Source organism: Brienomyrus brachyistius, chromosome 9 (genome assembly GCF_023856365.1).
Source record: "Brienomyrus brachyistius isolate T26 chromosome 9, BBRACH_0.4, whole genome shotgun sequence".
NCBI lineage: Eukaryota > Metazoa > Chordata > Actinopteri > Osteoglossiformes > Mormyridae > Brienomyrus > Brienomyrus brachyistius.
In genome coordinates, this window is record NC_064541.1 from 9,712,745 (window position 1) to 9,737,017 (window position 24,273).

A 24,273-nucleotide genomic window follows, 5' to 3' on the forward strand; every position below is an offset into this window, starting at 1 on the left:
GGTCGGGTCAGGTTCCCCGCATGCCTGTTGAGCTCGCCAGACAAACACCGGCGGGCGCCAAAATGCTGGGATTGCCTCGTTACTTTTCTCGGGTGTGGGTGGCTCCGCCCCCCCCCTTCACGGGTTAGACCAGGCCATGGTAACGGGACCTCGACAGCCAACAGCCGTGCTGGGGGCGAATGTGCTGGTTGGCAGTTAACCCTCGCCTTGCCAGGCGGGCTCTCCGAGGTTGAATTTCAAGGGACGGTAGATGCTTGCAGTGACAGCTCTGAATCAGGCCATGTTTCCTTTCCTTTCTTTTCTTTTCTTTTCTTTTCTTTTTTTAAATGAAGTTTTCCTGTTGTGTTGTATGATAATTATAATGAAATAAAAAATGTGTTTTCCATGTGATTACGATTCGCCCCGGAGAGGGAACACAGCGGAACCGGCTGTGCTGGTTATAACCCTTCCAGAAGTAATTAGTGTTAAGTAACACACCCTCTGTGGTACGACCTCAGACCAGGAGACTCGTTCCTTCACCACTGGGCCACCTACAGGATAAAGAATGAAGTGAACATAAAATAATGGGTGTTAAGGAACTGATTTCCGCACTGCCGATTCCACACTGGAGATGATACCATGTCATCTGGAAGGTGAACCTTAAGCCGTTAACATAAGGTGTGGTCTGACCCCAGCGGCTGGCTGACACCGGGTGGTAATTAGTTCACAGCTCACAGAAGCTGGCGCTGATAGTTTGAGAAAGTCAGGCATTAGCCGGTTTGCTCTCCGTCTCTGAGACGCTGCCGTTTGCAGTCCGCCGGCGGTGGCGGTGAAAGTTCCTGCCTGTCCCTTACACTCTCTCTCTACTCCACCCTGTCCTGGAGCTCCATCAGGAAATGTACACTCCATGCAGAGGACAGAACGTGATGCCCCAGCTGTAAGCTGACACCAGCGTGCCGCGGGCCGGTCCGCCTCCCCCTTCACCGTGTGCCGTGTATGTGGGCGTGGTGCCCGCCGGCTGCTGGAAACCCGAGAAGGCTGTGTGCTGGCATGTCGGCTTCGTGTTTCACGCGTGCGGGAGGTGGGTGTCACATGTCCCCACTGGGACCCCCCGCCACTCCCCTGTTGACTCAGTTGACACCAATCCTGACTCACGCTCCCCGACACCTCCGCTATTCCCACAATGCCCCTGGCCTGGGGGGATGTTTGTGCCGGCGCCTTCGCGCTCTGCTCGTTCCATCTCGCGCGTCTTGCTGTTGCCCTGTTCCCTTTTCCCGCCCCAGCAAGCGAGCGATCAGGTGCATCCTCTATGGAACCAGTTCTGGGAATGTTCTGTCTGTGAGTGTGTTGGCACGTCCCCCCAGGCTACAGAGGGAGGGACAGGGAGGTTCTCACCCTTCTGGGGAGGGAAATCAATCTTCTTGTACTGGGGTGGTATGGGTGCCTTGGCGGTTTGTCCTACCTGCTGAGGTAGATGATATTTATCTCTGTCCTTGCAATGTTCAGTCTGATTGTAGTGTTTCTGTAGGATCCAAGGTGACATTTTTTTCAATGTATGGGTCAGTGGCCGAGGCCTCAGATGGTTGTTGGTTCGAGTCCCATTTTTGGCTGAGTAGCCACATTTCCAAAGCTCTCAAGCCCCAATAAAATTCTCCAGGGGCGCCAGAGAAATGGCTGACCCAGCTCTCAGAGCTGAAGCTTTCTTCTCGACTTCTTCACGTATGTGTTCCTCAGAAAAGGGGAGCAAGATGGGATTTGTGAAAAGGAGCACATTCATATGTTCCTCTTCTCAGAGTTGTACAGGTGACAAATAAAACAGTCTCATTTTCACTGCGAAAGTTCAGTTGAAAATTTAGTACCTGCTGCTGAGACCACTGAGTCAAAGCGGTACAATATCTCATTAAATTATGTCTTTGTGATTATAAAGACCATCACCGATACCTGAAATTTGACCCCTTGACCCCCCCCCCCCCCCCCGTGGGTTTTCTTGTTAGATTTCCTAACAAGATGCTGTTTTGATCAGTTCTGGATGCTAATTTTGTTTGATGCGGCTCAGGTTTTTTTAAATTTGTTTTCTCTTCTATCTTGATTTGTAAATACTCTTTAAAGTGCTGGAGGGGCCTAGTCTTCTCCCCACCGCAGAAGCTCTCATTAATGTGCCCTATCCGCAGAGTCACTGAGAGTCACATGATCACACGAGCAAAGACCTATGGTCTGACAGCGATTGCGGCTCCTGTAGTCGCACACTGGGCTGCCTGGTCCTGCACGTGTGTGCAGGTTATGCTGTTTTTGCCTCCCCCTCCCACCAAGGTCTTTCCGTGCCCCGACACGCTTCTGCGGGGGATTGGCATGCGGAGGAACAGGCGGCAAATGATGATGATGGGTCGTCAGGTTCGGCGCATGCCACGTGCCACTGTTGGGGGGGGGGGGGGCAACTTCCTTGCGGGGTGGTGGGGGTGGGGGGGGGGGGGGGGGAATATGGAATATTCCCCCCCCCCAGCCTGTAATACCTAATTCCCATGAGGCGTTTTCTGGGGGCTTAGGGCCATTGGAGTGCAGAAACTACACATCACAGATCTTTCTAGAAACAGAGAGTTCTTTAAACACTTCTGTGGTAGTGATACGGTACCTCCCAGTTGTCGGGCCCCTGGCTGACATGACACCTGAGAGCGTCAGGCATCTGGCATGGGGAGGTGGGGTAGTGGGGAGGGTCAGTATGATTCCGGATTGCTGTGCTCAACCCCAAGCCTGAGCTCATTGCCCCTCCCAGCTCCGGTTACCTCAGACATTCCCCCCAACCGTTGCTCACCCATCCAGGCCTTCGCCACCCCCTCCCCCCAAATGACACAAGAAGGGGCCGTCCTTGCACCCACTCCCCCAAAATCCCCTCAGCTCTAAGCACTGACTCTCACTGACTCCCCTCTATTGAGCTGCTCTGGTTAATTTCACTTGGAGGTCAGGGCAAAAGCTACCTACTAATCCACCCCCCTCCATAATAAGTGTTAAATTACCACTGGCTCATTGGCTAATGGCTTAGCCAGGGTCCCGGGGTGGGGGGGTCATACAGGAGAATATGGGCCACGTCCAGCAGAGGTAGCTGCACCTTTCCCTGGTGAAATAAGGAATGTTTTCATTCACAGCTGCGGTGACTCCTGTGGGCTGTGGGTGCCCCCCCCCCCCCCCCCCCATTTAAACACTGCCGTATGCTGACTGACCCCTGAAGAAACACACACACGCACACACGTATGTAATATATATATTATCACATCTGCATATATTTATACATACACACATTTTTTCCTCATACTTTTGGTAGAAACCCACCCCCTCCCTTTTCAATACCTCCCCCCCCCCCATCCCAGTATTCTCTGACACTCGGCAGTGGATGGTATTTGCTGTCCTTTCCCAAAGTTCATAACTGTCACCCGTAGTGAGGTGTTGCCCCCTTAATGAACGGGTTTGCCAGTCGCCCCCCTCTCGGGACCGGCGTGGGAGATAGTCGCCAGCGTCGCGGGCCCACCTTCCCCGGCGCCCGGACCGGAGAGACAGCCAGGGGGTGTTGTGGGTATCGTTGTGATTTTATTGTCCTGTCAGCGCCTCACGCATGAGCTCCTCCCAGCTTTGGTCCACGTCCAGCCGGGGCGTAACACCACGAACGGCGAAGGTGTCAGACGGCCCGGCTGAGGCGTCCCGGGATACGGAGCGTTAATCCGTCGGCGTGGCGCGGGGGACGGACACACCTGCGGGAGGGGCACCGTCGGGCCTGTTAAAATCGCCTGAACGAGTCGGACAGGCCTGTCTGCGTGCGTCTGCGTGTGGGTACTGCTGTTCTCTGATATTTAGTAAATACTTCCTGTGTAACTCACCCATCAGGAGTGAGATTAAGTAAGAAAAAACATTCGTACGCGGGAGAATTTGGGGGAGGGGTCAGAATGCAGGATTGCCTCTGTGACATCGAACTCCCCCCTTCCAGAAACAAGCCCGGACATTGGCGAATTCTTATCCTCAGGGTCACAAAGGGCAGCTGAGTAAACAGTGTGGACCCCACAGCCAAAACACTGGAGGGTGCTGTTCCATTAACTCCCCTACTGGTTATGGCCGGCGAGTGGCGGCCATAGGGCCATTGGAGTGGAGAAACTACATGGAGTAGTGCGGACAACGGCGTAAGCTGTCAAGTGGGGTGAGGTCGGGGGGGGCGTGGATTATGCATACCCGGGTTAAATGCAGTAGGGAAATGATTGGACTCCTGGCTTCCGCGGTCCCTTAGCGACAGGATGCAGGTGTCTCCAAACAGACCCCCATGTTTACCTGCGCTGGATCAGATACGCGCCTCCGGGGAAGCCGTCTCTGCCGTTTTTTTGATCCCTCGTTCCTTTGCGCTTCTTTAACACGAGCAGCGGAGGTTTGAGCCCCCGGGATGTTTTGGGTTCTCTGAGGTCTGGAGAGCCGCAGCAAGCCGGGGCAGGTGGCTGGAGAGCTTCTGCAGGATATGAGGTGCCGTTGCTGACTTGGTTTTAAGCCGAAAACCCTACATGGTGACTCCATCCATCCACACTCTGTCCGCTCATGCAGCTTAGGGTCACCTGGGCGCGTTAATTCCGGTTAATTCCAGCTGTCTGTTTAGAGGGCCTGCTCCCAGGTCATCCTAGAGCGTGCCAGACCCTTCCAGAGGGGCATTCTGCGCCATGCTGTCATGCATTTACACCCCAGTGGCAGAAACCCGTTTCCTTTTGGTGGGATGCGAGGGCTGCCTGGACACTGAGGCTTGCTTTCTTATTGCGTGTGACCTCAGCCCTACCCCTCCCCTGGCAGCGGGTTATGGTGTTTCCTGATTGGGTGGAGCAGGCAGTCGGGCCCTGAACGTGGCCCCCGCCCAGCGCTTTACCTCCAAGGCCCCGATTTACCTTCTGCTTGTGTCTGGTGTACGATGGCGGCTCCAGTCTGTCCAGTGTTGTTACCCTAGTGACTCATTCTCCGGCAGAGCTGGATCGTGCAAGACCCTAGACTCAAGCAGATGGAGGCGTCGCTGGTGGGTGCGACTGTGGCTACTGGGATCCCCCCATGCGGCCCAGGCATTCCCCCCTCTGCACTTTGGGACAGATTTACACCTCATCCTGGGGTCTCTTTTTTTTAAAAAAGTAGCCAAACCACCAGCCAGCAGAGCGGCGGTAGTGAGCAGCCAGGGTGGCCTCAGTTAGCATTTTCCCACATGCTGAACATGCCCCCACGTTTCCTGGGAGCTTGTCAAATGCAAACTATTTGCTACTTGGCCGTGAAGTGTAGCAGGCGTCCGTGTGACTGCGCCGCTGTTGTCATAGCTCTGAAATCCCCCCCCCCCCCCAACCACCTCAGGGCCCCTCCGTCAAGCCGGGTCACGTGGTGCCACCTTGGAAGTGTCCCCGAAGATCTGAATAAACGGAGCATGTCTGACGCAGCCCCCACGCGAGGACATGCGTGTCACACGCAGCCCCCAGAGAGCCCTGCGCTTGCCTCCGTTTTCCCTCAGCTTCCCCGCTCTGTTACTTAATTAGCTCCATAAGTTCACCGTTCGTTAAAAAAGAAATACTTCTTGACAGTTTCTTTTATTAATTCCCTTTTTGGGAAATTTAAGTTTTAATTTTGGAATTTGCAGTAAATAGCAGGGATAACTACGGATAATCGGAACTGGAGAAACGAGAGTCCAGTCAGAACCAGTTAGGTTAATGCCAGCAGACGCAAGTCACACAGGCAGAGGTTGACGCTGTCGGGGCGGCAGGCGCAGTGGTGACACGCTGGTGACACGCTGGTGACACGCTGGTGACACGTGAAGGGCGAGTGTTGCTGTAAGGCGGAGCTCTCAGCATCGCCGGATCGCCCGGTGTTACTATGTAAATGATAGATTTCACAGATTGATGGGATTCTGTAACAGAGATGCCACGGTTACAGTGTTTTCCTGCGACATTCTGAGTTTATGAGGAGGTTTAGCGTTGCAGAACACTGGCGTGATTGAATAGATTCTGGCGTGCAGCTATGTGTGTGTCTCTGGTACGTGGGTATGTGTGTCTTTGTCTGTGTGTGTATCTGTTTGTGTCGGTCAGTCTGTGCGCGCGCTCTCTCCCTGCACTCACAGGCGTGATTTGCAGAGGCCCCAGGCGATAGGCCGAGAGGTAGCGATCACTGGAGTTTATTGGCCAGCTAGTGTTTTCCTCCAGGGTGCCGCATCCCCCCCAGGCACTACGCACTGATGAACTTGTTTGTCTGATCTGAGGGCCCCCGTCAGCTTAGCCTCCCGGAGACTCGGCCACTATGTATGAGCTTGAAGCATCACTGCCGTTTAGGGTCTCGCAGTGTCTCAGCCGAGGGTGAGATGTTCCGTTTCGTGGACAAGAATGCTTTTGAACTTTTTAACCCAATTCTGGTCTGGCTCTGCGGTCGAGATTAGCTCTGGGATGGCAGAGGAACGCTGGTTTTCCTTCAGACCCTCGGCCGACGAGTTTCTGTGGAGGTTCTGACTACCAAGTCACCTGTCGCCCCATTGCCGCGGCAGAAAGACCGCTGTTCGGAAAAGGGCGTGATCAACTGCAAGCCAGTGTCAAGTGGTGCTGAGTGAAATGGCGGTTTACTGCAATGCCGCTCACATTTTCAGCAAATTTCTCACCCCCCCTGTCTGATTTCCATGGCAGTAAAAACTTAAGCTGCCTTCTTTTTTAGGATCATTAGGGGGCGTAATGATTAAGAATGTGGACTTAACTGGAATCCCCTGAAGTAAAGTGTTTGCTTTGGGATTCTTCATCCATATACATGGTGTAAATTAGAACTGACGTTGACAGAGAAATATCTGCTGAATAAATAAAATGTAAAATAATAATGGGACCCCCCCCCTATACTCGATTTGTTTGTACAGTATGTGCCTCAAATTGCCGAGAGCGTTCATAGAGGATAAATCATCCTGAACCACCGGAAGGATCTTTATTGATGTTTAGCCTGGTGACAAATGCGCGTCTCCTGTGATGTTAATTAACGAGCACAGTATTAATCTAAACGGTGCCACCTCGTTAACGGCGACGGAGCTCCCGTCTACCAGGTGAGCTTGTGGGTGTGTCTGTGAGCGCCCCCTCCTGGTGGTGCTCAGCCTGGTCTCTTCTCTTCCTTTGGCTGGATCCTTCCTGCTAATTGACAGGCATGGGTTTTCTTAGGCTATTTTGCAGGCATTGATTGATCAGTGACGAGGGATTTACAGGCCCCCCCCCCCCCCCCCCCTGCATAATCGCCACCATTCTGTATTTCAGACACTTGCACCTTCAGCCCCCCACCTCCTGCCCAACTAATCAGCTTATAAACCTGAGTTTGCATATAGCATATGCTACTGGCTAGGTGGGTCTGTGTCTGCATCCATGTGTGTATGTGTGTGTGCGTGTGACTGTGTGTGTATGTGTGTGAAAGTATGCTTGTGTGTGTGCGTGTGTTTCACCCCTATTTCGGATGCTGATTTTCACCACGCCGGGGCTCTTTGCTCCGCCCATGGAGGGGGCAGCAGCAGCGGTGACCTCACCCCAGCCCCTCAGTGCCATGCCCAACGCCAGCGTTTCCCAGCGAAGTAGCCTGTGAGCTGGCCATGCGTCCCCGAGCTTCGTGGCCACATTATGTCAGTCGTGAGGCGTAAAACGCATATCCACGACGTTTAAGCGGTGCTGTACAGCCGGCGGCCACTGTCACCCCACGTCACTGGCTTGCCGTAGAGGGGTAAAGTGATGCCTGGGGAGTGCAGGTGAGGCCACATCCACATGTCACAGACAACTCCACCCACCCCCCCTGAAGTCCCCTTCTCCAAGGGGCCTGTTCCCTGTGGTGAGTGACGCAGACCTGTAGGAGGTTGACAGTAAGGGCAGGATACTGCTTTATACAACGTTTGCCTAGTGGGGGACTAGTGATGTAAACGCAGCCTTGGGGCATTTCTGCTAAATAAACAAACAAAAGCATGTTATACTATTACAGGTCTGCCCCTAATTTGGTAGGTGAGGGGGCAGGACTTTGCCAGGGGAACCTTGTTTCAGTTGTGTCCCACCCCCCATGTCTGCATGCCAGATGGTTTGAAATGTGGATGTTAATCAGGTGTTTGTCACATGATGACCAATCACTGCTGAGACAAACTCGAGCTCCCACTGAGGTCATCCTCAGTCCCTCAGACGCCACACGTTTGGCGCCATGTGCCATTAAATGCATGATAGTACTGGCCATCACTACCGCCTACGTTGTCTTAAATACTCAGGCCAAACCATATCCAAATGTAATTGGATGTAAATCTCTGCCTACCATCAAAGGGGAGGTCTGGGATGGAGGGGCCGGGCGTGGCGTGGCCCCCGTATTTGCCGGGCACCATGGCCGCTGATGACGCCCCCCGGGCCTGGCTTTCCCAAGGTCCATGGTGACACTGGGGTAATTGAAAGTGCTCATTTCGTGTCCTGTGTCTCACATGGCCGCCCCATTGGTGTGACCCCTCCCTATTACCCCCCTCCCCCCGGGCGGTGCTAATGAGGCATGCATCGAGAGCCCGTCACACGAGAGCAGCCCCCGGATCTTCATTAAGCAATCGACTTAATCGACTTCGCCAGTTAGTTATTTAGCCGAATTGCCATTGCCGACCTCCACCTTAAGGATGGCGGACGGGGCCGAAACTGCAGGCCTCCGGATCTTTCCGGGGCTTCGGTCCGGCTGTGCGGTGTTTCCTCAGCAGTTGAGGAGCGTATTGATGTCTGAGCGCTCTCCACAAGCACGTTACGCTCTGACTTGCTCGGTGACACCCTTTGTCTCCTCGTTAATAAAGTCTCTCCCCAGTCCTCGGTCACCTTGGACCAGGGAAGCTCTCAGCCACTGGGGGGGGGCAGATTCAGCAGACGGCACCCGCTGTTTTCCCTCCAGCTGAAGGAGTTGTGCTAAATGACATCACTTTTTCTCCTCCTCCCTCCCTCCATCCCTGTCGGTACACACACACACACACACACACCTCCCCAGCCCGTCGCATCAAGTGGCTGTCTCTGTTCCTTTTAATCACGCACTCACACACGCATGAGTGTGTGATCACAGCAGACGGGGGCAGACGGGCCCTCGCCGGTGATAATCAGCCCTCCCTGCCCCCCATGCCCAGACTCGGATATCATCAACGCCCTGCATGAAGTGCCCCCACTGTTTGGCTCTTACTCACACCTACGCTCACACGATTGGCCGTGCACATGCGCGCTCCCTGGTGCTCTCGCACACTCATGGGCAGATAGCTCATTGCCGGGGGTGTCTGTCACACCAGCACCCTGGGAGCAGGAGTTTCAAGAGGGGCAGATCAAATCGGGTCAGAGCAGGCTGCCCCCCCCAACCCCCACAAAGATAAACTCGCCCCAACAGCCCCATGCTGGTGAATGTGCAGCCTGCCCCACAGTCAGTGAGTGTGTGACCTGCCCCTCCCCCGGGCCTCCCCCCCAGAGTCAGTGAGTGTGCGGCCTGCCCCACCCCCCGGGCCTCCCCCCCAGAGTCAGTGAGTGTGAGGCCTGCCCCTCCCCCGGGCCTCCCGCCCCAGAGTCAGTGAGTGTGCGGCCTGCCCCTCCCCCGGGCCTCCCGCCCCACAGTCAGTGAGTGTGCGGCCTGCCCCACCCCCCGGGCCTCCCGCCCCACAGTCAGTGAATGTGAGGCCTGCCCCACCCCCCGGGCCTCCTCCCCCACAGTCAGTGAGTGTGCGGCCTGCCCCACCCCCCGGGCTTCCCGCCCCAGAGTCAGTGAGTGTGCGGCCTGCCCCACCCCCCGGGCCTCCCGCCCCACAGTCAGTGAATGTGAGGCCTGCCCCACCCCCCGGGCCTCCTCCCCCACAGTCAGTGAGTGTGCGGCCTGCCCCACCCCCCGGGCCTCCCGCCCCAGAGTCAGTGAGTGTGCGGCCTGCCCCTCCCCCGGGCCTCCCCCCCCAGAGTCAGTGAGTGTGCGGCCTGCCCCACCCCCCGGGCCTCTCGCCCCAGAGTCAGTGAGTGTGCGGCCTGCCCCACCCCCCGGGCCTCCTCCCCCACAGTCAGTGAGTGTGCGGCCTGCCCCACCCCCCGGGCCTCCCGCCCCACAGTCAGTGAATGTGAGGCCTGCCCCACCCCCCGGGCCTCCTCCCCCATAGTCAGTGAGTGTGCGGCCTGCCCCACCCCCCGGGCCTCCCGCCCCAGAGTCAGTGAGTGTGCGGCCTGCCCCCACCCCCCGGGCCTCTCGCCCCAGAGTCAGTGAGTGTGCGGCCTGCCCCACCCCCCGGGCCTCCTCCCCCACAGTCAGTGAGTGTGCGGCCTGCCCCACCCCCCGGGCCTCCCGCCCCAGAGTCAGTGAGTGTGCGGCCTGCCCCACCCCCCGGGCCTCCCGCCCCAGTCAGTGAGTGTGCGGCCTGCCCCACCCCCCGGGCCTCTCGCCCCAGAGTCAGTGAGTGTGCGGCCTGCCCCACCCCCCGGGCCTCCTCCCCCACAGTCAGTGAGTGTGCGGCCTGCCCCACCCCCCGGGCCTCCCGCCCCACAGTCAGTGAGTGTGCGGCCTGCCCCACCCCCCGGGCCTCCCGCCCCAGTCAGTGAGTGTGCGGCCTGCCCCACCCCCCGGGCCTCCCGCCCCACAGTCAGTGAGTGTGTGACCTGCCCCACCCTAACCCTCCCCCCACATGAAGTCCCCATGTATATATGTCCGGAGAGTGTTTCCACACCGTGTCACAGTTCACATATCGTCTGCGTAGCTCCTCAGCGCCAGCCATGCTGAGAACTGTGTACTGCGAGTGCTGTGTATATTGCGAGAGCAGTGTGTATATATATATAAAATACAGTATGACTCCATGTTTGTGGACAGGAGACTGAATCACATGATCTGATGTTTGCAGTAACTGATCTTAGTTCCCTAAACGTTCTTCACTTTTTAAGCAAATAGCGTGTGATGGAAATGGCCTCAGGATGTTCTCATGCATCTTCTGCTTCTTCTGGGTGGTTAACAGAAATAAAACTGATGTCCCTCAGATGACAGACAGAGCAGCGGCGTGTTTCAGATCCACTGTCTTATGAGTCGATCAGTGTCCTAAGAAGGCTGCCAGGGTGCATGCTGGGTAATACGAGGGCAGAAGGCCCTGGTTATGGGGGTTTGGGTGCTTTGAATGCGGATTTTGTACTTTAAGCTCATTATTCTGGTGGTTAGAGATCCTGCCTTGTGTGAGGTCAAAGATAATCGTCATCACAAACCTTCAGCTCCCTTCTCTGATCAGTGCAATGTTGACCTTTTGGTGACCTTTTCTCAGTCGTCCCCCCACCCCTCCCCCCACAACAAGACTATATCCTGATCATGTATTTAAAATCGGTGTACAGTAAAGAAACAAGTTTTAAACATGCACGTGCAAACACACGTTTCCATGGCGATTCTGGCAAGGTATTTGACAGGTGACTGCTTTTGGTAGAAGGCATTTATCAGGAGTGTGGAGTGCGTAGGCCCGGCGTTCTGTATGTACCACACTCGTGCTGTAATACAGTTCAGTTTGCGGCATGCCTGGCCTCACCTCGGCCGTGGGTTGGGACTTGAAACACCCCGACGTGGCACGGTTTGTGAGCACCTGCCGCGAAACGTTCACTTGTATGTTTCGACGAATGTTTGGCCACAGGGGTTGTGGTGAAAGGGCTACTCTCACACCCGCCGGTCCGGGGAATGGGGTGCTCTGTGTTGACTGACTCTCGAACCCTCATTGTGGAGTTTGTCTCCATTACCATCCCAGGGCGGAGTGACGTCTAGCTACACCAGGGTGTAATAGGGGGTGTTTTTCTGGAAGCTTTGTGGAAAATGTCTGTGATAGGAAAAAAGGAGGTAGAAGAGGAACAGATGGATCTTTCTCCTGTCCTGTTGTTGTTTAATGGAACACGGTTGGAGTTGTAGAGGGTGCGGTCACAAAGGCCCGCCGGGAGATGGAGGTGGCCGGCGGATTTCTCTGTAAAGCAGAACTGAGACCAGGATTGGCAACGTTTTTGTGGCCAAACAAAGGCTGAATGAATCATCAAACGACCAGGGCTAAGAAGAAGCCGACGTACATGAGATCAAACGAGCGCAGTGCCCCCCCCCCCCCCCCCACAGCGCCCTGCAACTCGGCGCGGTGTGCGGATCTCAAAGCTCTCCTCTTCTTGAAATTCACCTGGCGCTTCGATCATATTGTTTAAGAGTGTTTCCCGGTGACATTTTGCTTCTTGGCATTTATTTTCCTCTCTCTTTTTCACAACCTACCAATCAAAATTTGAACCACAGACTGACCGCAATAGGAGGATATTAAACGTGCGTCTGCATGGGCCTGATCAGAAACACGCCTTCTGAAAGAAGATCTGTTGAGGGAGGACGTAGACTGCAGGGTTTGCGTCTCCGCACCAACCGAAAGCTCTGTGCTGTCCCTGTAGCTGCACTGAGGTCTGAGAGAAACTGCGATGAACACAGCTAGCTGGGGGTCATTTGGCTTTCAGAACCAGCAGTGGGTGGTTGGGTTCAGTCCCACATGACACGTCGCTCTTGGTGTGGAAGATTGGGTTTAAGGTGTGTGTGTGTGTGTGTGTGTGTGTGTGTGTGTGTGAGTGTGAGAGGGGGGGACTTTGCTTCCCCGAGGCCGTGTTCTGAGCTCTGCCGGCTCGCACCGTTTCCCGCTGATGGCCCCGGGGCTGCCTTTCATCACGCCGTTTGCACGCTGATCACCTGCCCTCGCTCGCTCTGCCCCGTACACGCCTCGCTGTGACTCACCCCGGCATCGCGGCAGCTCCATCTGCGGTTTCACCGCATAAGGGGCAGAAAGTTTCTTGAGTTTCCCGAAACCCCATGGAGAGTTTCTGAACCCACCACCGATTGTGTGTGTGTGTGTGTGTGTGTGTGTGTGTGTGTGTGTGTGTGTGTGTGTGTGTGTGTGTGTGTGTGTGTGTGTGTGTGGTGTGTGTGTGTGTGGGGGGGGGGGGGGGGGGGGCGTGTGTGTGAGGGAGGTAGAGGGTAAGTGTTCACCCATCGTAGGCAAAACACAGGAAAGCGAGTGCTAGGGACGGCACGTCCTCCCCGACGATTGCCTGTGAGGTTAGACGTACACCACAAAACACGCCAATTAGGCGACAAGCGTTACCCTCTGTCTCCCCCAAGATGCCAAAACGTCCTTTGTCTGCTGGATTGTGCCTTTGGGGCAGCAGCGTGTCGCTCAGTGGGTTGGTTCTGCTATGGGAAGGTCACCGGTTCAAATCCCGTGCTTGGCAAAGCAGCCACATTGCTGTTGGACCCTTGATCAAGGTCCTTAACCCCCTGAAGAAATGCTTCAGGGGCAGCAGAAAAACTCTTTGCTCACACCCCCAGTGTCTCTCTCTATGTGTGCTTGTCTCAAGAGAAGAGTGAGACGGGATATTCAAAAATGAAGCATTCCGATGTACCTGTACTCGTACAAATAGCAATAAAACATCATTTTCTGTGTACAACTTGTTTTTTTATACTTCTGTTTTATTAAGGGACAGATTTCAGTTTAAGTACTGTTTTTAAGTACTGCGAGCTCTTGCTACAGAGAATATGATGTTTCCATGCTACGTAGCTTGTTATTATTTTCGAAAACTATTTTCAGATCGTTTGAAGGCAGGCCAAATATAAAAAATGTATGTCGTATTGACAACAGCTGTTGACCTGGAACCGTGCAGACCGGGGAAAAAAAGGGTTTAACGCATAATTTAACATAATTGCCCCATGTCTCGGATGCCTCCCTGTTCCCGGCAGCATCACCGAATTTGAATCTGGGGAAACTCATGTCGTATTGCTGTCCTCTGTAATGATAGGGTCCGTAACACACCTTCGACTCTCTCCTTAATTCAGATCGTTTTCATATCCGATTCACGGACTGTGTCAACTTTGTAAAGTCATTTTGTCCCGAGTGTGGGGGTGGGGGTGTCCTTCATTTACGATCTCCTGATTGAAGATGGCTGGCTTGTGAATCGGCGCTGATTTGAATTGTGCAGCTGGGGAGAGTGTGTGTATGTGTGTGGTGTGTGTATGGGTGTGTGTGTGTGTGTGTGTGTGTGTGTGTGTGTATGGGTGTGGGGTGTGTGTATGGGTGTGTGTGTATGTGTGTGTGTGTGTGTGTTTGTGTGTGTGTGTGTGTGTGTGTGTGTGTGTGTGTGTGTGTGTGTGTGTGTGTGGGTGTCCTGAAGGAGGATGTAATTGCAGAGCTCGGCTGAGAATCGCGTCACAGATGGGGGGGGCTCTTCCAGGCGTCTTGGCCTTGGACGTCGGCAAGTGCTTTTCACGCCCAACCCCCTGCCCCTCCCCTGGTGGCGCTGAGCTCATCGCCACCTTATTGCTGTCTCAAATTATCACACCTAAGTGCATCTGTTACTATAGTGACAGGCCTTCTCTTAGATGTGTTTTACAATAAGGGAGCAGGCGATCGCTTTCACTGTTTGAGGTATACCTACTGCCTATTAATGGTCTGTCAAGTGCAATAATTAGTCATCTTTTTAACAGCTGAAGGAGTGTGATGTCATTTGCAGTAATCGGTCTGATTTTTTTTTTTCATTCGATTGAATTGTGGTTGTGTTTGTTGATGATTAATTCTGATTTTCTTTTTGTTTTTTTTTTTTTTTTTTACAGAGAACCCAAAACCTATAGTGCTGAAGGCCAACATGCTTTATGGTCTAATTATTTGTGATGTTTGGGGGGAGTGAATTTGGTGTGGTGAAATGCTTCACCAGCCTCCATCCTGTGTTTAACAAGGCCTCTGTTTGGTCCTGAGATGTTGAGAATTCAGAGAAGTTTAACTTAACTTTTGGGCTTCTACCTGGAGAACTTCTGGAGGTCCTGCACTTACTCAAATTTTGTGCTGTAATTTGGAATATAAACAAGATGAATCTGATGCTGGGATTTTGCACCATTTCGTTTGTCCGTGTCAGTTCAAGGCTGAGCCATTCACACTGCCAGTGCAATGCCGGAGAGGCGCTTGAGTCATGTGGACTTGCTTGTATTTCTCCACCCAGCCTGTGAGAGGCGATAATGACAGCAGTCACGTGCCTGATTGCGCAGGGATTGCAGAAATATCGAAGAACTACATCCCTCCCCCACCACACTGACCAATTAGAGCAGTCCAATTGAGCAGCCGAGACACTGGATTACCCATGGGTTGCACCCTTGCAACTGGAGGGGGGTGAGCTGCAAACGTGTGCCTTTACCAGCCCAGCCCCCCCTCGGCGCCCATAGCCTTCAGATTCTGGAGGGCCCAAGGGAACGCAGAAGTGTCTCCATATGGTCTGTAGAACTTGGACGCAATTTGCACAAATGTCCTTTGTTGCCTAAGAAAAAAAAAATCAATTTGCATTTTTCCCAATTAACATAAATTTACAAATTCCACGCCTCAGAACAGTTTGTGCTCTGAATTCGCACTTTCCTCTGGGGCTGGGGGGAGTGTGTACTCTCCCCAACGCACATTCTCCTTTTCACTCCGCTATCAAATCTGTGAGACGGACAGTTTAATGAGCATGTGTTGCCATTTGAATTCGCCACCGCTCCTACGCACCTGCCCAGATGCCAGCCTGATTAAAACGCTGGTCGGGGGCATTCCCTTCTACTTCCCTTAGACATCCCTATTCCTTCCCAGCCAATGAGACAGTGCAGCTCAGGCCCCCAGACTTACTCGGTCCCAGCCAATGACAGTGTGGCTCATACCCCCCAGAGTTGTCCATCTCAGCCAATCACAGTTCGGCTCAGACCACTAGACTTCTCCGTCCCCGTCATTCAGAATGCAATTCATTCCCCTAGTCTTGCTCTGTCCCAGCCAATCACAGTGCGGCTCATGTGCTACCGTGCTTGACGTTCACAGCAAGCCCTTAACTGCAACCTCATTTTGAACATGTCACACGCACCTACAAACATGCTAGTGCGTTTCATCGGCTCTTTAAATATCGTTCAACAGCTCGACTAATATTTGTGTGAGAGTGTCAGTCAGACGGAGATGGTGCCCAGCAGTGAATGGTGCATTTATTTGGGAGAAAGCATCCCATTTTGGGGGGCGGAACTCAAGTGGGGGCATGTGAGATTGAGGGTAAAGAAAAACATCGGCCCAGTTTCCATCAAGTCGTGCTGCCACTAATTAAGAAGCATGAACTTCCCTTCACCGATTATGTCTCAAATTGCAAAAAAAAAAAATATTCCCTGAGTAGTCAGCAGGAAAGTAGTGTGTCTAGCTTTTTCTGGACAGGTGTTATCTTCCACTCATCGCCAGTTTCCTTTATCTCTCTCTCCCCCCCGAATCACAACACAGACTCCTACTCCTACTCACGCATGTGGAGTTTGCGGCAAATTTCCTCCTCTGATGCCTGAGGAGGTCCGGAAGCCACAGGAGAATGGGGCAGGCACATGGGGGGCTCCATGCTGCCAGATGAACCGCTGAATGTTTACCTTAGCAGATTGTCTCGATCCCTCTCATCCCTGATCCTCGCTATGTGTTTTTAACCCCTCCCCCCAAAATCTTCCCACTCATTCGCATCATGTCCCTCCTGGTAACCGTGCATCTGTTGTGTAAACGCTCGCATCCGACACCTGGTTTTATGTAGAGCGTACGTGGCACTTCCTCTCTCTCGAGGAGCTCCAGCTTCCCAAAAAAAAACAAGAATAATTCACCCCCTCATGCCCCCCACCCCACGCCCCCCGCCCCATACTCGCAAATCCAATTCTGGGCTTGTGATATACCCGGTAGCTTTTAATTAAAAAGGGTTTGATCCCCTCCTTGCACAGCACCTCAGAGTAAATGTAAATGCGAATAGGTGTAAACAGTCAGTAAGCGGAAACCCAGAATACCGGAATAGCTCTTTTCCGTTTGAATGGGAAAACGGGGCTTAGGAAAGCGGGTCCGATTTGATCCCTTGTAGTCAAGACTGTTATGAATACATTTGTGATGTTTACTGTCTGTGTTTTTTTATAATTTTTTTCCCTGATGTGAATGTGCCCATAAGGTTGGTTTTTAAAGTTTCGAGATGCTTTACAGTTTCTGCAGTGTTTTTGCGGGAGTACAGTTCTGAGGGTTCGGTGCTGCTGGTTTCCTGGCATCAGTCTCCCGGGCGTCCAGAGGTCCGAAAGTGTAGAAGTTGCACTGTCGGTATTGAGTTCGTGGTGGAGATTGAGCTTGGGCTGATGCACCCAGGGTGTTGAGGTTTATACGCTTGTGAAGGACGTTATCGAAAGCTGAGGTTTTTAGGAGGAAATGGAGACGTTCCTTCCCCAGGCAGACACGCCTGTGGACCTGGACCGCTAGAGCATGGCCCTCTTGCTTGTTTCTTCCTGCAAATCTGTGCTCCCACTACAGCATGGCTAGTAATCGACGTCCCTGGATCGTCACCTCTCAAGCTTGGGTAAACCGGCAGGGTTCAGGCGTAATTGGACCGTGTACATAAACAAAGGGCGGCAGAACGAGAGGCTAATTGGGAGACAGATGTCGTTAGGAATGCGTTTCGGAACCGTGCTGACCCTTCGTCCATGCTGTCATTTAACCCCACGCAAATGGCGGTCTTTTCATCAAACACCAGGACACACCTGGGCTGAATTCACCCAACACGTCATGTCTCTGCTGCGTACATATGAGTCTTGTGTGTCGTCATTGAGTTACTCTTTTTTCATTTAACAATTTACTTTACAAATAAGGACTGGGGGGGGTGGTCATTCCCCAAAGGACCTCACCAATCACCCTTGACAAGCCAAATAATGCATCAAAGGACCTCCATCCTACCTCAACAGGCCCACCCCCCCGCTATGCCCAAACTCTTGTAGTTTTCGTTCCTTTATTTATTTGACTGTTCTTCCTGGTGCAGTTGGGCCGGCGGGGGGCCATGGGTTTGGCGGGGAGCCCAACTCGCTCCCCGTCTGTGAGGAAGCAGACATCGCGGCATGGTTCAGGCTGCTGTACGTGGGCCGCTCCCACGCTCCTGAGCCGCTCCCCTGCTTTGCCATGACAACCTGCTGCGTTTTTCCCCGCATATGGCATTCCGGCCGGGCCATGAGGGGCTTCAGGACCCAGCAGAAGTCATTTTCAGGATTACCCCGATAGAGATGTCTGGTTATGATGTGCTCTAAGGGAGCAGATTCGGCTAGAAGCACGAAAATCCCAGTTAGAGCCTCTCTGTCAAGTTGTGGTGATGTGTTTTCTGGTTGAGTGTGTATGTGTATATCCTGCAGTGTGACTGGCACAAGACTGGTCGCATGCACCCAGCCAAAGGCCACATCCTGATATGAGGCCACTGACAACATCGCTGTCTTCATTGCGCTAACTCTGACCGTTTTTGGTTCAGTAATCATGTTTTAGCTTGTAAATCCACATTGTGTCCCTGTCTCAGCTGGAATGGAAGACAAGTGGTTTGCAAAATCATTGCAGAACTTTCCAGAACCTCGCGCTCCTTCCTCATTGGTGTATGAGGAGGTGATCTCTTCAGTCCATCTGCGCACCTCCTCTTGCTCTGAGTCAACGAGCCGATCCTCCGTGTCGATTCCAAATGTTTTTTTTCTCCATTTTTCTTTCTTTTTTTTTCCAGAGGGAAGCCTCTCGCTTTGTGGTTGAGGTAATTAGGTGCGGGAAAGCGCAGAGCCAGTCTCCGTGGGCCTGTCACCTTGCTAATTGGCTTCAGGACATCGAGAGCACGCATCATTGTTTGTGAAAAAGCAACCTTTAAACAGCACTGGCAGGATTTTTATTCCGCTGGCGGTAATTTAGCTAAAGCCACTTTAGGACGCACGATCGTGTTTCCCGAGAGCCTCTGGGATCATATGTAAATCGTTAAATGTGGAGGGCGTGTGATCTTGCTAAAGGAAAGCTTTATTATTTTAATAAGTCTATTAACAATTCTTCATGGGTGCGGCTTTGCCGAGCCTTTAGGCCCCGCCTACTGTCTCGGCTCAAAATGGCTTCCCTGGGGCTTGGTCTGACCAATCAGATGTTGGATCACCCAGGAATCGCCTTTACAGACCGCGGGGTGGAAAGGTTCTATTTGGAATGATAAACAGATGGGACAGAAACTGTCCCCAGTAATGAATAAATAAAGCTGTGTGGCATCGTCCTTAAACGCCCGGCCCCCCCGGGGGGGTCCCGAGATTATCGTCTCGTGTTGCGGAATCCAGTGTTTATGCTCAGTGTGGGCTACAGTGGACTTTTGTGTGTCTTTTTTTTTTTAAAGCTTGTGTTTCCCTCACAAACACACGCTACACAGAAGGCTTAGCCAGCCAATTGGTGGGGGGGGGGGGGGGTGCTGTTACTGACAGCCTCTCTCTGATTAAACGGGCCGCGTTGAAACACTAAGCCTCCGAACCAGCCACCGTTAACCACAGCACTATGAGCAAGGGAGTCCTAAGAGGCTTTGGGCAACTTGTTTTCGAAGAAGACGAATCTCCCTTTGAGTTCTTTTCAGCTGCACCCCCCGCCCTCCCCAATTTAGACTTAAAAGGTCAAGGATCTGTAACCGGCTCTTGTTTCTTTAGAATATTAATGACCTCAGTCTGAATCTCTGGCATCAATAGGTCAGAGGTTATCGGACGGTAAACATGGCGATAAAGCTAATGTGATTAAAAATGCACGGTACGTCCTGCTCGGTCAATAAGTAAAGATAAATAGTCATGCGGCCGCGATGGAGAGCGAGAAAGCCGCTAGGACCTGGGACACAAGGGGGGGTAATTGGATTAGACAGGCTGAAACCTTTCGTTTGCCCCGGGGTCACGGGATCGAGTTCTGCACGACTCGTATGTAACGTCTTCTTCTGAGACTCCATGCCGGTACCATCCCGTAGCTGTTTTTTTGTCAGTTTGAGGACGGAATTGATGTTTCAGTCACAGTAGCTGCCCGCCGCTGTATCCTGTTACGTTAAACCTTTCCACCTGTGTCATTTTGATCGCGGGTTTATTCTGACAGATCACATCAGCCTGTTTTTCTCTAAACTGTTTCCAGTGTTGTGTGTGTGTGTGTGTGTGTGTGTGTGTGTGTGTGTAGAATCTCAGAGGGCTTTTTCACAAACTGGGGTCCTGTGTGATGTTTTGCTGTCAGCCTTAAGCCTGGCTGCTTAAGGATGAGGTCAGTGGGTTTCTTAGATTGGTACTCTTAAAGGTAAAGTTGGTGGCCATCTTAAGCTGGCCTGCTTAATGTGTGGATGGTGGACCTCTTAAAGGTGAGTTTGGTAGCCTCCTCATGTTCAGCATCTTAATGTTGAGGTTGGTAGTCTCCTTATGTTGGACTTTTTGAAGGTGTTGCCTCCTTATTTGACCTCCAGATGAGGTTGGCCTCCTCCTTAAAGGTGAGATTGTTGGGCTTCTTGAAGGTGAAGTCAGTGGCCTCCTTAAACTGGGTGTGTTAAAGGTGAGGTTGGTGGCCGAGTGCATCGTGGAGAGTGAGGCTAAGTGCATGGGAGAGCCAGGGGGAGTGTGTGGTGGAGTTCATGATGGAGAGAAGGCGAAGTGCAAGGTGGAGCGTATGGTGGAGAACAAGGGGGAGTATGTGCTGGAGTTCATGGTGGAGAGCAATGAGGAGTCTGTGGTGGAATCCGTGGTGGAGAGAAGGTGGAGTGTGTGATGGAGTGTAAGGCGGAGCATATGGTGGAATGCATGGTGGAGCGTGGGGCCAAGAGCGATAGCTGAGTGTGTGGTGGAACACATGGGAGAGCACGGGGCCGTGAGCGCGAGGCCCGAAGCATGTGGGAGCATGGGACCCTGAGCATGTGGGAGCGCGGGGCCCTGAGCATGTGGGAGGCGCGGGGCCCTGAGCATGTGGGAGCGCGGGGCCGTGAGCGTGAGGCCCGGAGCATGTGGGAGCGCGGGGCCGTGAGCGTTGGGGAGCGCGGGGCTGTGAGCGTGAGGCCCGGAGCATGTGGGAGCGCGGGGCCGTGAGCGTTGGGGAGCGCGGGGCCGTGAGCGTTGGGGAGCGCGGGGCCGTGAGCGTTGGGGAGCGTGGGGCCCGGAGCATGTGGGAGCGCGGGGTCGTGAGCGTTGGGGAGCGCGGGGCTGTGAGCGTTGGGGAGCGCGGGGCCCGAAGCATGTGGGAGCGCAGGACCCAGAGTATGTGGGAGCGCGGGGCCGTGAGTGTTGGGGAGCGCGGGGCCCGAAGCATGTGGGAGCGCAGGACCCGGAGTATGTGGGAGCGCGTGGCCCGTAGCATGTGGGAGCGCGGGGCCGTGAGCGTTGGGGAGTGCGGGGCTGTGAGCGTTGGGGAGCGCGAGGCCCGGAGCATGTGGGAGCGCGGGGCCGTGAGCGTTGGGGAGCGCGGGGCCGTGAGCGTTGGGGAGCGCGGGGCCGTGAGCGTGAGGCCCGGAGCATGTGGGAGCGCGGGGCCCGGACCATATGGGAGCGCGGGGCCGTGAGCGTTGGGGAGCGCGGGGCCGTGAGCGTTGGGGAGCGCGGGGGCCGTGAGCGTGAGGCCCGGAGCATGTGGGAGCGCAGGACCCGGAGTATGTGGGGAGCGCGGGGCCGTGAGCGTTGGGGAGTGCGGGGCTGTGAGCGTTGGGGAGCGCGAGGCCCGGAGCATGTGGGAGCGCGGGGGCCCGGACCATGTGGGAGCGCGGGGCCGTGAACGTTGGGGAGCGCGGGGCCGTGAGCGTTGGGGAGCGCGGGGCCGTGAGCGTGAGGCCCGGAGCATGTGGGAGCGCGGGGCCCGGACCATATGGGAGCGCGGGGCCGTGAGCGTTGGGGAGCGCGGGGCCGTGAGCGTTGGGGAGCGCGGGGCCGTGAGCGTGAGGCCCGGAGCATGTGGGAGCACGGGGCCGTGAGCGTTGGGGAGCGCGGGGGCCGTGAGCGTTGGGGAGCGCGGGGCCGTGAGCGTTGGGGAGCGCGGGGCCGTGAGCGTTGGGGAGCGTGGGGCCCGGAGCATGTGGGAGCGCGGGGGTCGTGAGCGTTGGGGAGCGCGGGGCCCGAAGCATGTGGGGAGCGCAGGACCCGGAGTATGTGGGAGCGCAGGACCCGGAGTATGTGGGAGCACGGGGCCGTGAGTATGAGGCCCGAAGCATGTGGGAGCGCGGGGCTCGGGGCGTTGGGGAGCGCAGGGCTCGGAGCGTTGGGGAGCGCGGGGCTCGGAGCGTTGGGGAGCGTGAGGCCCGAAGCATGTGGGAGCGCGGGGCCGTGAGCGTTGGGGAGCGCGGGGGCCGTGAGCGTTGGGGAGCGCGGGGCCGTGAGTGTTGGGGAGCGCGGGGGCCCGTAGCATGTGGGAGCGCGGGGCCGGGAGCGCGGGGCCGTGAGCGTTGGGGAGCGCGGGGCCCGTAGCATGTGGGAGCGCGGGGCCCGTAGCATGTGGTAGCGCAGGGCCCGAAGTATGTGGGAGCGCGGGGTCGTGAGCGTTGGGGAGCGCGGGGCCATGAGTTTCAGGCCCGAAGCATGTGGGAGCGCGGGGCCCGTAGCATGTGGGAGCGCGGGGCCCGAAGTATGTGGGAGCGCGGGGCCCGGAGCGTTGGGGAGCGCGAGGCCCGAAGCATGTGGGAGCGCAGGACCCGAAGCATGTGGGAGCGCGGGGCTGTGAGCATTGGGGAGCATGGGGCCGTGAGTATGAGGCCCGAAGCATGTGGGAGCGTGGGGCTCGGGGCGTTGGGGAGCGCGGGGCTCGGAGCGTTGGGGAGCGCGAGGCCCGAAGCATGTGGGAGCGTGGGGCCGTGAGCGTTGGGGAGCGCGGGGCCGACAGTATGAGGCCTGAGCTCATGTAGCTGAGTAACTGAGCTCATGGGGGAGCGCATGGCAGTCTTGTGACCAAAGGCCTCGTTGACTGACAGGAAGCGACTCTGCCACACAGACCATCACACTCTATCAGTCAACTTGTGTGTAAGAAAAAAAAAGGAAAATCCCTCGTAGGCTGTTATGTATCTCCCAGTCAAGTTGTACCTGCTTTCGGTATGGGTAACTTTGCCTCCACATGACAGGGGCACTATACTGTAATTGTCCCCCCCCTCCCCCAGCTATTTTGTTATCGGTCGTGTGGGAATCGATGGTAAACGAATGCATGCAGGATAATCAATGGATCATTTCCCTAATTCAATCGGCTGCCGGGCCGATAATCGACGGCCACCCAGAGACCTAACCAGGGCCCCCTGCATGCTAATTGTCCATCTTTCCTTATATATTTAACACTTATCCATTCAGGTGCCTTATCATCCAGACTGCTGGTTATCTTTTATAATCATGGGAATTGGCTTTAGCCCTTTTGGGGGTGGGGGTGGGGGGCTGTCTGTGATTACAGCAGGTTGTATGTGTTTTCAGAGGCCTGTCCATTTCGGTGATGGAGGCTGAGGAGGGGGGAGGTTGACCCCGACGTTTCCTGCTCCCAGTGACCCTTTTTCCTGCCACAGGGTCCCCGGCATCACCATCGCCACCGACATCATCTGCGGCTTCCCTGGAGAGACGGACGCCGACTTCCGTGAGACGCTGGCGCTGGTGGAGGAGTACCGATTCCCCTCCCTCTTCATCAACCAGTTCTACCCCCGGCCCGGCACCCCCGCCGCCAGGATGGAGCATCTTCCTGCCCACGTGGTGAGCGGCGGTGTCGCTTTTAGCCCTGTCCCCATCTCCGCTTGCTGTCCCACCTTCATCCCTCCTGACCCCCCCACCCCAGTTTGTGGTGGAGGTATTCGCACTTGGAGACTGCTAGTAGTGGGGGTAGGAGGCTGCCTTCTGCATGTGACTGGAAATAGGATGTGTCTGTGTCTTTCTGTGTGTGTGTGTGTGTGTGTGTGTGTGTGTGTGTGTGTGTGTGTGGGGCGGGGGGGGGGGGGTTATTTTTGCCACAACGAGGTTAAATCCGTTATTTTTCAGGTCCTCGCAATATAAACCTCAATTTCATAAAAATCTGTGAATACAATCAGTGTGATGTCACAGTGTTCCTCTCAGCACAAGGGTGCTTTTTCTGCAGCGCTGACTGCCACTTGGGCTCGGGTCGCGCTTAGGGCTTTGCCCCCTGGTAGGAGACTCATAAGGAGCCTCAACGAGAAGATTTTTCTGCTCTGCTGTGTGTTCAGTGACTATTTAATAGTTACAAGATGTGTTGAACAGATTAATGTGGAGACTGGAAGATCTTTGTTATGATGATGTTAGAGAAAGCTCATTTGTTTATTATTATTATTATTATTATTTGGTGGCAAATATTAGTTGATTTCTTTTTGGTAAGAAGCTCCTGCAGGATCAGGATATTGCCTGTTGTCTGCATGACTTGTTTTTGTGGGGAGAGTTTAAGGCATTAGCACAGAAGCTGGGGAATTATGGGCTGCTCCAGTTATGTCAGAATATCATCCGCTCACAGCCTCCGCCGCTTTCTGGCTCGGCCAGGATTAATGGCCTGAAAGATGCTGT

General features: G+C 54.6%; 1 protein-coding gene across 1 annotated transcript in view; it reads left to right on the forward strand.

The window, feature by feature from the left end:
• Positions 1–23,575, forward strand: part of LOC125748852 (threonylcarbamoyladenosine tRNA methylthiotransferase-like) — a 143,112-nt gene extending 119,537 nt beyond the window's left edge. The window contains exons 11-12 of the mRNA XM_049025510.1: positions 23,277–23,457; positions 23,540–23,575. Coding sequence (XP_048881467.1) covers positions 23,277–23,457; positions 23,540–23,575 — 217 coding nt within the window. The remainder of the gene's footprint in view (positions 1–23,276; positions 23,458–23,539) is intronic.
• The last annotated feature ends 698 nt before the right edge of the window (positions 23,576–24,273 follow it).